General features: G+C 58.1%; 2 protein-coding genes across 3 annotated transcripts; both read left to right on the forward strand.

The window, feature by feature from the left end:
* Window positions 1-2,044: 2,044 nt before the first annotated feature.
* Window positions 2,045-8,614, forward strand: E2F4 (E2F transcription factor 4). Of its 2 annotated transcripts, none has more exons than XM_052655821.1 (10): window positions 2,045-2,200; window positions 2,620-2,729; window positions 2,871-3,032; window positions 3,358-3,401; window positions 4,129-4,190; window positions 4,408-4,705; window positions 5,173-5,382; window positions 7,291-7,338; window positions 7,553-7,597; window positions 7,700-8,614. In XM_052655821.1, the coding sequence occupies exons 1-10, from the start codon at window positions 2,066-2,068 to the stop codon at window positions 7,813-7,815; spliced, it is 1,230 nt and encodes a 409-aa protein (XP_052511781.1). In that variant the 5' UTR covers window positions 2,045-2,065; the 3' UTR covers window positions 7,816-8,614. The 2 variants fall into 2 exon arrangements, with proteins under 2 accessions (XP_052511781.1, XP_052511782.1); XM_052655822.1 differs by having other exon boundaries at window positions 5,194-5,382.
* Window positions 8,615-8,946: 332 nt separating this feature from the next.
* ELMO3 (engulfment and cell motility 3) lies at window positions 8,947-13,260 on the forward strand. The gene is made up of 20 exons (XM_052656366.1): window positions 8,947-9,085; window positions 9,231-9,271; window positions 9,373-9,445; window positions 9,639-9,689; window positions 9,881-10,050; window positions 10,136-10,235; window positions 10,338-10,489; window positions 10,569-10,647; window positions 10,776-10,826; window positions 10,912-11,034; window positions 11,124-11,255; window positions 11,362-11,463; window positions 11,577-11,685; window positions 11,794-11,930; window positions 12,031-12,194; window positions 12,294-12,406; window positions 12,504-12,608; window positions 12,712-12,794; window positions 12,868-12,954; window positions 13,048-13,260. Exons 1-20 carry the CDS (start codon window positions 9,008-9,010, stop codon window positions 13,258-13,260), a joined length of 2,163 nt encoding a protein of 720 aa, XP_052512326.1. The 5' UTR covers window positions 8,947-9,007.
* The last annotated feature ends 1,077 nt before the right edge of the window (window positions 13,261-14,337 follow it).

Here is a 14,337-nt window from a genome sequence, read left to right on the forward strand (position 1 = left end):
AGAAGGAGAAGGTTCCGGCTCCCTCAGGAAATGAGGGAGGTGGGAGAGGTGGGGAGGCACCTGAGATACCCTCGTCGATGAGGTTTCCCGGTTTTGCCCCCCAGATGGAAGTGGGGCAGGGTAGATGGGAGCCTCTGCTGGGCGCTGCTCCTCTCTGAGCTGCAGAGGACACTATGGTATGGAGCTCGCCAGGCTTGACCAGGCGTCCAGTGCTCCCTCCTCCACAAAGAGCCTTGGCCTTGAGAAGGGCCCTCTCCCCCGGCCGTCTCGGCAGAGTGGGATACTCCCTCCACTGGCTCACAGGCCCACACCTCAGCCTGCCACAGCAGAATTCCTCAACCCAAGGAAGCCTCTGTCCCACCTCCCTCCTCTGGAGCCCCCTCCTCCCTCCAGGTCCCGCCCTCTCCAAGGCCACATGCAGAAAGGAAGGAAGCTGAGTCTCTGGTACTATATTCCCAACAGGAAAGAGCATCTGCACCGTGGGACAGAGTGGGGAGGGCTGGGCGCCACTTCCTTGGGGGAAGGGGTGGGGCTGTCCTCCCTGTGATCAATGAGTCTGGAGCAGCCTAGGCAGGACCTCTTATGCTCAGGGCACAGACAGGAACTAGATGGCCCCAACCTGGGTGGAGAGGAAGGTGTGCTGATATGGATGCAGACAACATCACAGTGTGAAAACTGTTGACAGGCCCTTAGAGGCAGGTATGCCTCTGCAGAGGAGCAAGAGACCATAGGCTATTGTGAAGAGGGTGTGTGGCAGGAGATGGCAGAGAGGGGTGGAAGGGCTATGAAAGCTTGTTTGTCTTGGAGATAAACGGAGCCATGAAAGGGACTGCTGCTGCTGCTTAGCTGCTTCAGTCGTGTCTCTGTGCCACTCTATGGACTGGAGCCCATCAGGCTCCTCTCTCCGTGGGGTTTTCTAGGCAAGAATACTGGAGTGAGTTGCCATGCCCTCCTCCAATGGAACTGACTACTAGGTAGTAATAATGCTGTGGACACTGGCTACCACCCAAATCCACCCTTCAGGATAAAGACACTCATTCCCCTAGCTGCCCGAAATGTAGGCTAATGAGGTCTCAGATCTGAGTCTCTTGGTCAGCGTTAGGCTATAAGGGCCAGGTAGGCCTTGGAAGGGGTACCCCAGTTTCAGTGCTCCTAGAAGGACAGAGCCCTCCATTTTAACTTCCTCACAGTTTAATTCTCCTCTCTGCCCTGTTTGGCCTGTCTTATTTCGTTACAATTGTGGCTTCTCAGTAAACTTCCTGCTGGCACATCTCTTTCTCAAAGACTGTTTTCCAAAGACCTTGACCTAAAATAAACTATAATAAATGATAGTGTTAAAAATAACAAAATGATACTAGCAAACACATAATCCTTCCACATGCCAGAAACTGCTCTAAGTGCTTTACATATATTTACACATGGGTAAATATGTTTGCATTGGTTGAAAAGTGGTTTTAATCCCATGGCCTCTGAGCACTGTAGTGTGGAGACAAGAGAAAGGCGAGGCTGGGATCAGGGGAAGAAAGTGGGGATGCAGACAGGTGAATAAGCTAGATGTAGTTAGTGCTTGCTGTTTGGCAGGAAGTGAAGGACAGGAATAAGGAGGGTAGGTGATCCCAAGAGAGTGGGGCAGTCTTTTAGGAGCAGGTTTGGGAAAACACATTGGGTTCATCAGGCAGCAGGGTCCTCCTCTCCTGAGATGAGGGTTGGGGCACAGTTAGTGGAGTTGGGGCAGGTTTGCCAGCCAGGAAGGTTCCAGTGATTCCTCCTTACTACTCCTGAGGCTACCCAACGACTTCCTCCACATGCTTCCTCGACCACACCTGTCTTCCGGGATCCTGGGGTTATTTTCGTCCTCTTCGGCGGTTGACATTTGTTGATGGTCCCTCAAGTTTTTCGGCCATGTCTGCTGAGAGGAATTGTGACGAACTCCCTGGAAGGGAACGAAGCGGAAGCGGAAGTAGCGAGGCTGGCGCCGGCGGCCGAGCAGCCAGGAACGGAAGCGGAAGTGGCGGCGGCGCCGGCCTGGCCTGGCCTGGCTGAGGGGAGGCGGCGGGCGGGCGCGATGGCGGAGGCCGGGCCACAGGCGCCGCCGCCCCCAGGCACCCCAAGCCGGCACGAGAAGAGCTTGGGACTTCTCACTACCAAGTTCGTGTCGCTTCTGCAGGAAGCCAAGGACGGTGTGCTTGACCTCAAGCTGGTGCGGCCCGGGCTAAGGGGCGACAGGGGGATGGTGGACCAGGCCTGAGCCGGTAGAGGGAACCCCCGGGGCGGCCCAGCTGAGCCCTCAGAGCAGGCCGCCATACATGTGCTGCTCACAAGCGGGAGGCCGGGAGCTGTTTCATTCATTCGGCTAAGGCTGTTCATCGGATGTCAGCTTTGTGGCAAGCTTGAGGCTGCGGGTGGTAGTCCTCGTGGCCCTTTCCAGCAGGTGTGGGGAAAAGAGCATCGGAACATCAGCTCAGGCTTCGTCTGGCCTCTTCCCGCCCCACAGTCCTGAGCTGCTGTAGTGCCTGGGGAGGAGGGCTAGAATTCAGGCCACCCCCTTTTCAGACTACTCCAGACCGAGTCCCCCGTGAGAGTGGGGCTGAGCATTTTCTATTCTCTTCTCCTTGCCAGGCAGCTGACACCCTAGCTGTGCGCCAGAAGCGGCGGATATATGACATTACTAACGTGCTGGAAGGTATCGGGTTGATCGAGAAAAAATCCAAGAATAGCATCCAGTGGAAGTGAGTGGGGGCACCGGGGTCGGCAGTGGGATCTCCTACCCAGAAGTGTCAGGAGTGTGGGGTGGAGGGTGGCAGAGAGAACAGGGGCTGTAGGACCCAGAGTGCCAGGCAGTCCCTCTTAGCTCTCCTTCCTGGATTCAGGGGTGTGGGTCCTGGCTGCAATACCCGGGAGATTGCGGACAAGCTGATTGAGCTCAAGGCAGAGATCGAGGAGCTGCAGCAGCGGGAGCAAGAACTAGACCAGCACAAGGTGTGGGTGCAGCAGAGCATCCGGAACGTCACAGAGGACGTGCAGAACAGCTGATATCCTCTTATCGGCGGTCCTGGCTCCAGGGGAGTGGGCGATGGGACCCCTAGTCCAGCTGGGTGTGCTCTGTGTCCCCTAGTCTCTGTCCCACTTGGGAGGATGGTCCTCCAGCTCCTGGCCAGGTTTCAGCCTCCGGTTCCCTCCTCGGAGCCTCTCCACCCACAGTCTTGGCCTGTGATCCCTCCCCCATGTAGACCCCAGGCCTCAGGGCTTCTCTTTGTGAGCGTGTATGTCAGACCTCTGCTGCAAAGCTGGGTCTTCGCTGTGTCAGTTATCTGTCACCATAGGCAGGGCATCAGCCATTCTCCTTAACCCCCACACCTTGGCCTACGTGACTCATGAGGACATCTGCAGATGCTTTGCTGGTGAGCAGAGCCTGGGTAGGGGGAAATGGGGGTGGGACTGGGCTGAGCCACAGCCCTGAGCAGTGGACTCGGTGCTTGAGAGATTTCCGTCTCTTAAGAGGGTTCCTGGGGCCTGCTCAAAGAAGAACCAGACAGGGTAAGGCCTGGATTTGAGGATCTTTGGGACCCTATGGAGGCTCACTATGCTGAGAGGGTACAGGAAGCCTGGACTGGGTCCCTGGGTCAGCCACCACCTGCATCGCCCCCTAGGTTTGGCTTCTCAAGTGTGACAGAAGCATACGAGGGGAGAAAGTGTGTGTGCCTGTTCGTATATGCTTGTGTGCAGGGGGCAGTGGTACCCACTTTCAACCTGTAGTTTAGTTGCACTGTAGGTACAGGAACTCTTCCTCGTCCATCTTGCATCTCCCAGGCTGGTTCTGGGGAAGAGCTGTTGGCCTTGGCCAGAACGTCTTTGCCTAGGGAGCAGCCCCATCAATTGAATGAGGTGCCCATGGCCGCTAATCTCTTGCTCCATGTGTCTAAACCCAGATTTTCTGGTTACTGACCTTTGGGTTCTTAGGAGAGAAAAAGCTTTAGTTTTCTCCCCCAGCCTCGATAGGGAGTGAGTGAAGCCTACTGTCCAGCCTGTCCGGGACTATGACCTCCTTCCTTGTTCTGAGGGACAGGCACCCCATTCCCAGTTCAAATTGAGCCCATGGGCCTTGATCCATCCTCTTTGTCATCCTAGGAGACACTCTCCTTGCCATCCGGGCCCCGTCGGGCACCAGCCTGGAGGTGCCCATCCCAGAGGTGGGTGCTCAGCCCAGCCGGGTGGGGTGGATTGAGGGCGGGTGCTGGCTGTGGAGCCCGATAAGTCCCGGGTGGGGCAGGTAAGGGGAGGCCTAGGGTTTGAAGTTATCTAGGAGAACGGGCAGCCCAGGGTGGGAGAGGATACTGGCCCTGGCCCAGGGTCAGGCAGGAGCCAAATCTGCTTCCAATTCCACCTGTCCTCCACCCCCACCTTCAGGGCCTCAATGGGCAGAAGAAGTACCAGATTCACCTGAAGAGTGTAAGTGGCCCCATTGAAGTGCTTCTGGTGAACAAGGAGGCATGGAGCTCACCACCTGTGGCGGTTCCTGTGCCCCCACCCGAAGACCTGCTCCAGAGCCCGCCTGCTGTCTCTACCCCTCCGCTTCTGCCCAAGCCTGCCCTGGCCCAGCCCCAGGATGCCTCACGCCCGAGCAGTCCCCAGGCAACCACCCCCAACCCTGTCCCCAGCAGCACCGAGGCCCAGGGGGTGGCTGGTCCAGCAGCTGAGATTACAGGTGAGACACAAGGGGTATGTGGTAATGAGGGACTTCAGGGACCCAAGAAGCAATGTTTCTGTGTGACGAGATGAAATACTCAGAGTTGAATGAGACCCTGTAGGGGTTATACCCACCCACCCCCACCCCACTGGCCTCTCTTTGCTGGTGCAGCCAATGAGCCCTTTTAACAGGGACATTGTGACTGTGTGAAGGGGCATTAGTGGTGGCAGTTTTCCACCAGGTCTGCCTGTGTCTCACTTGCCCTGGCACCCCTCTTGAAGTGTGGTTGCAGCAGTCATATCTGTGAGTCTCCTTCCTTTGGGCTTCATGCCCCATCTCCTTCAATGACTAATTTTCACATTACTTTTCTGGGAGGGTGAGCATGCCTAAGTCTTCTTGGGCCAAGGACAGGGCTGTAGTCATCCTGGCTGTGGATTCTAGCATAGCCAGATTCAATATCCTGCTTCCTGTCCCTGAGTGACCAGGTTTGGGGGATGTGGTTGCAGTGAGTGGAGGCCATGGAACCGAGAGCAAGGACAGTGGTGAGCTCAGCTCCCTCCCGCTGGGCCTGGCAGCTCTGGACACCCGGCCGCTGCAGTCCTCTGCCCTGTTGGACAGCAGCAGCAGCAACAGCAGTTCATCTGGACCCAATCCTTCTACCTCCTTTGAGCCCATCAAGGCAGACCCCACAGGTGGTGAGTACTTGTACCCTTGGGAGCAGGGAGAACCCAGCCTCAAAAAGACCTAGTTCAATAGAATCAGACTTGGAACTGAACTCTCCTATCTCCTCTGTCAAAGCTGGCCAGCCCCCTGCCATCAGCTAGAGCTCTGCCAGCCAAGGCGAGGAGCCTGGCCTCTGGCTTGGTGCTGGTGCCCCTTTGTCCCCTTTCCTGGTCCTCTCTCAAGCCCTGCCTGCCACCCCTTGGACTCAGGTCTCATGAAGGCATGAGCGCTCTCCTTAGGGAATGGGCTATGGTGTGGCCCTCAGGCCCCAAAGTGGGGCAGTGAGTGTCTTAGGAGAAACAGTGTCATCTGGCTGGTGTCTCCTCGTCATCCTGTGACTTGAGTGTTTGCTTTTTCCGGGACTCATTCTCTCGGCCCTCAAGCACTGCTAAGTCTTTCATTAAATGACACTTCATTCCCTGTGTCCCCTTCTCTCGCCTTCCCTATTATCTCTGTGTTTAGACTCTTTGAAAAAGTCATCTCCATTCTATTCCATATCCTGGTTCCCTGATCAGGCTTCAGGTTGCAGCAGTCAGGACCCCAGCCCTAACTCCTCCACCCCATTCCATACTAGTGTTGCTCTTGATCAGTCACCCAGCCCTGCCCAGCCAGCTTCAGCGGGTTTCTCGGTGATTTGCTCTGGTCCTCTCTTTCTCTGTGTTGATGCTCTTTTCCCTTTTTAGCATCCATAATGTCAGCTTTTGGCTCTTCTCTGTTAATTGACTTCTCCTTCTGACCTCTCCTTGGCATTTTTTTACATCTGGCTTCTCAGATCTCTGGCCCATGGCACACTTGTGGAGGGCCCCAGTTCTGGGTAGGTGAATCCCACCCTTTGTCTTTCCTAGGTCTTTTGCCTGAACCTTACCTCTGTGTCCATGTGCCTTCTGCACATCCAATGGACACTTCATTTCTATGTGTCCTCAACTGAAACTTGTTTTTCCACCTCTGTGCGTACCCGACCTTTGGCCCTAGTCACCCAGACCTGACACCCTGGTGTCACTCAAGCTCTCTCCTTCTGCTCCCCATCCCACATCAGCTAAATGAATTCTCCCCCAGACATCCCCCATGGATGGCCTTATGTGTCCTAACACTCAGGATCACTGCCACCACCTCTGTCCTAAGTTCTTCAACATTGTCGTCTTTACCCTGACTGATTCTGAAACACACCCTGACTGGCTTTTCTCTATTTACAAAAATTCTTTTAACAGCTCCCTAAGGTATACTGGATAAAACCCCTAAACCTGGCAAATGAAATCCCTGCTGACCAGGCTCCAACACTTTTTCCCTGTTTCCCACGTGTGTCCTCGTTGGACCTTTGTAGCAGCGTCATCACCCTTGTAGCACTATTCCCTACTTAAGAGTGTGTCCCTCTCCACCAAGTGACCTGACCTGGGGTGTGGTCTCAGCCTGGCACAAGTAGGTGCTTAGTTAGGGCAGGAATGGACAGGACATCCTTTCATCACACAGGGCATCCTCCATCAGACAGGGTATACACTCTGAACCTAGAAATGAAAGCAGGGTGTGTTGTCCTTCTGCTGAACTGCTGAGTTGGAAGTACTGTACCAATAACTTAATAGTGGGCCTTTGGTGCAGAGGAATTCAGATCTGACACCCTGGTGTCACTCAAGCTCCCTCCTTCTCCTGCTCCCCACCCCACATCAGCTAAATGAATTCTCTCCCAGATGTTCGCCATGGATGGCCTCATGTATCCTAACACTCAGGATCACTGCCACCATCTTTACTGACAGTGCCAGCTTGGCCTCATGTGGGGCCTACATCTCAGCTGTATGGCACCCCCTGGGTGGGTGGTATAGGATCTGGGGAAGCAAGGGCTAGAGTAGGACCTCTATGCCCTTGATCATGGTTTTCTTGTTTTTCAGTTTTGGAGCTCCCCAAAGAGCTGTCGGAAATCTTTGATCCCACCCGAGGTAGGGCTGTGTTCCTCCCTGGGGCTGGGGTAAGGGGCACAGCTCATTGGGTCTTAGAGCTGTTTTCTTGCCCTTCTGAGGACCTTATGGTTGTGCCTGTTATCTGGGCAAAGGGTCAGAGTTCCTGGTGGGTGGCTTGATGGTCCTCTTCATGAACTTTGGTGGGTGGAGAGAGGGGAGTCAGGATGTAACTGAGCTATTTCTCTGTCCCCAGAATGCATGAGCTCAGAGCTCTTGGAGGAGCTGATGTCCTCAGAAGGTAGGTGGCCCAGCAAGGTGGGGGGTAAGTGTATGTGGGCAGAGTTTGGGTGGCTGTGGGTGGGGCCTCGGCTGTGGGGCCTCAGCTTGTTGTTCTCTGCAGTGTTTGCACCCCTCCTCCGCCTTTCTCCGCCTCCTGGAGACCACGATTACATCTACAACCTGGATGAGAGTGAAGGTGTCTGTGACCTCTTTGATGTGCCTGTTCTCAACCTCTGACTGACAGGAGCATGCCCTTTGTGGCTGGGACACAGACTGTCTGACCTGGGGGCTGCCTGGGGACCTCTCCCCACTCCCCCACAGCTTGAGAGCCGCAGATTTCTGGCTTCCCCAGCCTTCCCTCACTGCACAGTTCTGGCCCCAAGTCCTGCTCCTGCAAGTCCACCTGTTCTGTGTTGGGAGAGCCGGGGAAAGCATAGCCCCCTCCACCATGGAGCCAAAGTGTTTGCCTCTCCTTTTGGGGGGCCTTACCCTACCTGGTATCCTCCTCGAGCCCTCCCAGAGTTCAGGTTCAGCTGCCACCCAGTGGCACAGAACCAAGGACCCTCCATCACCCTCACAGGGCCGCTTGTCCATTCCCATTGCCCTGTACCTGCCGGGCCTTCCCCCTTCCAGGAGGAAGTCTGGGGTGGGGATGGGCACATGCCAGCACCACCCCTGGCCTCCTTAACTTCTCCCCATGCCCGATCACAAACCTCCTCCTGGACTTCTCTTGTGCCCCCTCTTCTGCTGGGCCCTTGGCCCTGAGGACCTGTTGACATGGGGGTGCTAACAGGAAGGAATGGAGATTTCTAGCTAAGAATCTGGGCTGCTGAGTTCCTAAGGATTGGCCCAGCCTCCCTCTGCCCTATAGCCCCCCTCTTGTTTATTCATTTACCCTCATTTAGAGCCATTTGCAGAGATTTAGAAAGATTTGCAGTAACGGATGGATTCCTATATAAAGATTATTTTTATACTTTTTGCAACGAAAGGAAATTGTAATATTTGTACAGTGTCCAAGTGAATAAAGATCGTGCCTAAGGCTATCTTTGATCTGGTTCTTTCAGGGCCCTTCCCTGGGATTGTGCTGGGTGGTGGTGGAACTGGGCGGGTCAACTCTTGGAAAAGGAGGTGCGGCTGTGCTGACAGCCCGCCCTCCGCACCCCCACCTGCCGCACCTTGGGGCGGGGCGAGGCCTCCTTGGTTGGGCGGGGCGGGGCAGGCGCTCTCATATCCTCGGGACTCCAACCCGGAACTGGCCTTGGATCCGGCTCCCTAGGGAAGGCCGCGGCACCTTGTCGCGAGTGGGAGCCTGAGCCACGGGAGCCAGGCCTCGGGCTGAGGGACGCCTTCGTTCCCAGGGGCCCCAGGCCAGGTGTGCTCTCAACGGAGGTGGCACGTCTGGAAAGTATAGAGCCCCCACGGCTAGACCATGGCGCCCCCGCGGAATGTGGTGAAGATCGCCGTCCAGATGCGTGACGCCATCCCGCAGCTCATCCAGCTGGACCAGGTCACTAGGACTGGCTGGCTTCCATCCACCCCACCACCTACCTCCGGGTCGCCCCCTTCCCCTCAAATAGCCCACCCCACCCCTTCCCAGGCTCCTCCGCAACCTCTTCCCACTCCCATCCTGTGAGTGACTCTTCCGCTTGTAGGCAAAACCCCTGGCTGCTGTGCTGAAGGAGGTGTGCGACGCGTGAGTGCGGGTCCGCACGGGGCGCGAGGAGTAGGGGATGGGGCGGGGCAGGAGGGAGAGGGCGCCCCCTACCAGCCTTACGGAGCCTCTGCTGCCTGCAGGTGGAGCTTGCCTCACTCTGAGCGCTATGCCCTGCAGTTTGCGGATGGGCACCGGAGATACATCACCGAGAACGTGAGTCCCCTCCCCTCTGCCCCACATTCCACCCTGTGGTCCCTTCTAACTCTGGCTTCGACTCGCAGTCATCGTCCCACTCTCTGCAACCTGATCTTTTACTGACCCCCAAACCCTCCCTTCTTGACAGCCCCAACTAGCCAGTCCTCAGGGCCCTTCTTGACTTCTTTCCGTTCTTTGCCATCTTTTCCAGAACCGCATGGAGATCAAGAATGGCAGCATCCTGTGCCTCAGCACGGCCCCAGTAATGCCCCTCCGACCCCGCCCTCCTTCCCTGCCCCTCTGCTGTGCCTCTTTTCTGCACCTGGCGACTGGGGGCCCAGTCCCAGCTCCAGCCTAGAAGTGCCCCACCTAGCGGACACCCGCCTCCCCACACCCCCAGTTCCCTCTCCTTACCTCCTCACCTGTGCTCTGCCCTTGCTCCCACCCCGCCAGGACCGCGAGGCGGAGCGGCTGTTGCGAGGGCTGCAGAGCGAAAGTCGTGAAGGGCGCCGGGAAGCCCTGCGGCACCTCCTCCTGCTGGCCCCGGACCTGACCTTCGCCCGGGAGGTCATCAGCCGTGATGGGCTTCAGAGACTGGGCACCATCATTGAGGATGGGGACGAGTGAGCCCAGGGCTGTGGTGGGCAGGGGACACAGTGGGACCCCGGATCCTGGTCTGGCTGTGCTCAGCCTCCGATGTCCCTCCAGCCTAGGAGAGGTGCTGGCCCTCGCACTGAGGGCCTTCTTGGAGCTTATGGAGCACGGCGTGGTGTCCTGGGAGACACTCAGCATCCCCTTTGTTAGGAAGGTGGGTGGGCTTTTCCCGGGGAAACGCATGGAGGTGGTGGAGAGGTGTCAGGGCTTGGCCTTCCACGGTGATGAGGTGGTGACAACCTCTGCTCCGCCAAAGGTGGTGTGCTACGTGAACATGAACCTGATGGATGCCTCTGTGCAGCCCTTGGCCCTGGGCTTGCTGGAGAATGTGACCTTGAGCAGCCCTACCCTGGGCCAGCTGGTCAAGAGTGAGGTGCCACTAGACAGGCTGCTGGTGCACCTACAGGTGTAAGTGTCTGAGGTGGGCATCAGGGAGGAGAGCAGGCCTGGGCCCCGGATGGCCGGCTGAGCCCTCTTTTTGACCCAGGATGAACCAGCAGCTGCAAACCAAGGCCATGGCACTGCTGACAGCTTTGCTACAGGGGGCCACCCCTGCAGAACGTAAGGTGGGCATCCATCCAGTGACTGGATGGGGTGGGCAGGAGCTGGTGGGTGCTGTGCTCAGAGCAGTGGGCCAAAAAGATGGGTGCTCATGGTGGGGCTAAATCACTCAAGCCCTCTTCCCACCCACCAGCACATGCTCGACTACCTGTGGCAGAAAAACCTTCGCCAGTTCATCTATAAGGTAGGAAGGACCAGGCCTGGCAGACCCCTCCCCACTCCTCTCCTTGGAAGCCCACGCTCACAGCCGTGGACTTGCTGTCCTTCAGAACATCATCCACAGTGCAGCGCCGCTGGGCGACGAGATGGCTCACCACCTGTACGTACTGCAGGCCCTGATGCTGGGGCTGCTGGAGCCACGCATGCGGACACCACTGGACCCCTACAGTCAGGTGGGTGCCTTGAGCGCGCAGAAGGCTGGGGTTGGCCGGAGTTTGCCTTTGAATATTCCATCTTGCCACCACTCCAACAACGACCCCAGGAGCAGCGAGAGCAGCTGCAGGCCCTGCGCCAAGCTGCCTTTGAGCCGGAGGGGGAGTCCGTGGGCGCCGGGCTGAGCGCTGACCGTCGCCGTTCCCTGTGTGCCCGCGAGTTCCGCAAACTGGGCTTCTCTGTGAGTGACCCCTACCCAGGCCCCTTCCCCCTCCCTCCACCCAGGGCTGCTGCTACTGCTCCAGAGGGCTGGGACGTTCCTCAGCTGCCTTTCCCCTGCCCCCCAGAACAGCAACCCTGCCCAGGACTTGGAGCGTGTGCCCCCTGGCCTGCTGGCCCTGGACAACATGCTCTACTTCTCTAGACAGGCACCCAGCGCCTACAGCCGGGTCAGTGGTGGGGCGGGGTGGGGTATGGACGGACGGGGTACAGGGCACCTAAGTGGGGCCTCCCAGGGCTTAGTCATGACTCCCCAGCCCATCCTGTGCTCCCGCCTCCTCAGTTTGTGTTAGAAAACAGCAGCCGTGAGGACAAGCACGAGTGCCCCTTTGCGAGGAGCAGCATCCAGCTGACCGTGCTGCTGTGTGATCTGCTCCATGTTGGGGAGCCCTGTGAGTGGCGCTGGGCACAGCGTGTTCAGGAACGGGGGACGGAAGGGCAGAGAGGGCCAGGGGCAGCACACACTATCTCCCTGAGCCCCTCCTGCCCCCCCGCTCCAGGCTCCGAAACAGCCCAGGACTTTTCACCCATGTTCTTTGGCCAAGACCAGAGCTTCCATGAACTCTTCTGTGTGAGCATCCAGCTGCTGAATAAGACCTGGAAGGAGATGCGGGCCACTCAGGAGGACTTCGACAAGGTGCGGAGGGCAGCAGTGGAGAGACCTGGGCCAGGGCAGAGGTGGTTCCGGGGTTGGGGCCCAGAACTCAGGCCCTGAGCTAGGCTTGGGATGGCCCCAGGTCATGCAAGTGGTGCGGGAGCAGCTGGCCCGCACGCTGGCCCTGAAGCCCAGCTCTCTGGAGCTCTTCCGGACGAAGGTGAACGCACTCACCTACGGGGAAGTGCTGCGGCTTCGACAGACTGAGCGGCTACACCAGGAAGGCACGCTGGCCCCTCCAATTCTGTGAGTCATAGGGGTGGATCCAGGCCTAGTGCCCACCTGCCCTGCTGCCTTGCCCAGGCCTGGCCGTCCAGCTCAGTGAGCCCCCTCCCCTGCACCCAGGGAGCTTCGGGAGAAACTGAAGCCAGAGCTCCTGGGCCTGATCCGCCAGCAGCGTCTGCTCCGCCTCTGCGAGGGGACCCTCTTCCACAAGATCAGCAGCCGGCGGCGCCAGGGTCACTGTGTGGGCGGTGGTGGGGCTGGAGGGAGGCTGGACAGGGCTGGGGAGGCCCTCTCATTGCTCCCCCCCGCCCCTGCCCTTTCCACCCACAGACAAGTTGTGGTTCTGCTGCCTGTCCCCCAACCACAAAGTGCTGCAGTACGGGGACGTGGAGGAGGGAGTAGGCCCGCCGACCCCTGAGAGCCTGCCCGAGCAGCGTAAGGAGGGCATGGGGGCGGGCAGATACCTGTGCTCCCCCGAGCCGCCCCACCCCGGGGGCCGCCAGGGGTCTCAGTGGTCAACCCAGCCTTTTTCCTGCAGTTCCTGTGGCCGACATCAGGGCACTGCTGACAGGCAAGGACTGCCCCCACGTCCGGGAGAAAGGCTCTGGGAAGCAGAACAAGGTGAGTGCAGTGGGCGCCAGGGCTGCTTCCCACCAGCCCCTGCTCAGCGCTCCTGGATCCCTTGCTTTTCCAGGATGTCTGGGAGTTAGCTTTCTCAGTCTGCTATGACCATGGGGAAGAGGAGGCATACCTCAACTTCATTGCCCCGTCCAAACGGGAGGTGAGTATCTGGGCAGGCTGAGCAGATGGGCAGGGGAACAGACGGGCAGGGGGAGAAATGGAGAGGCCCTCATGGAGCTGGCCCCATCCCCAGTTCCACCTGTGGACAGATGGGCTGAGCGCCCTGCTGGGCAATCCCATGGGCAGCGAGCAGACACGGCTGGACCTGGAGCAGCTGCTAACCATGGAGACCAAGCTGCGGCTGCTGGAGCTGGAGAACGTGCCCATCCCTGAGCAACCACCCCCTGTGCCCCCGCCCCCCACCAACTTCAACTTCTGCTATGACTGCAGCATTGCTGAACCTTGACAGTGAGGTTGGCCAAGGGCCACAGCTGCTGCCACCGGGGTGGCCGCAAAGGGTGGAGGGGGAGAAGCACAGGCACCTTGACCAGCAGAGGCTGTGGCAGAAATAAAAGTCTGCTTGGCTCTTAGATGTGTGTCGAGCCAGCTCTGAACCTCACAGGCTAAACCTGCCTTCCATCTTGGCTGGCAAGTGAGACGGGGTGTCAGGCGAGGGCCACAGCTTGGGGCCATGAACCTGGGCAACTCCAGTTGCGGGGCTGGTGTTCTGAAGGCGGGTGAGGACAGGCTGGCCCTGTTACCCTTCTCCAGAGTGAGTCTTCAGCCCACCCTCTGAAGAGCAGAATGGACTGCAGGCTGGGGGCGCCAACTGAGAGAGGTCTGGGGCAGCCAGCCAGATGAGGGAGAGATGGCAGGGTGGGAAGTATTTCCCCAATTTTAGTAGGGGCCTAGTTTGGGAGCCATGTCTCCAGAAGGCTCTGGACAGTCTGAGCTTAGTTCTCCACCCTGCTTGGCCCTTCCCGTCTCCTCTTCGGGTCCTGAAGGCCTGCTTTCGAGAGACTTGAAGGGAGAGACATGAAGTTGGGTATGCTTCATGCCGAAGGGCAAACTCAGGGTTCCAGTATATGTCCGCCAGGCCAGTGGGAGGATGTAGGCTGATTCCGACAAGATGGAATTCAGTGCAGGAAGCCTGCTTTCTGATTAAAACTCATCTGCAGCAGCACGGGTGGGGTGGGAGCCACAGATAGGCCAGCTGGAGGCGAAGCTCAGAGGCTGTGGTCATGGACCCCAAGCCTCTGAGGCAGAGAGGAGCACACCCACCCCCAGGCCCCACAGACAGGCTGGAAGCTGAGGGCTATCACCCTCTGATCTCCATGCCTCTCACCGCCTCTCCTTCCCAGTGCCTCCTCAAAATATCTTTAAGTGTTAACCATCACCACGTTGCCTAGAAACTGATGGCATGGCACCTCCCTTGAGAATGTTCCGGGGGAGCTTGCTTCCCACCCCCTAGCTATGCTTCTTACTTGGGCATCTATGGCCCCGTGTGCCCACTCCTGTATTCAGACTTCGCAACCCACTGAGA

This window comes from Budorcas taxicolor, chromosome 18, assembly GCF_023091745.1.
Source record: "Budorcas taxicolor isolate Tak-1 chromosome 18, Takin1.1, whole genome shotgun sequence".
NCBI classification, from domain to species: Eukaryota; Metazoa; Chordata; class Mammalia; order Artiodactyla; family Bovidae; genus Budorcas; species Budorcas taxicolor.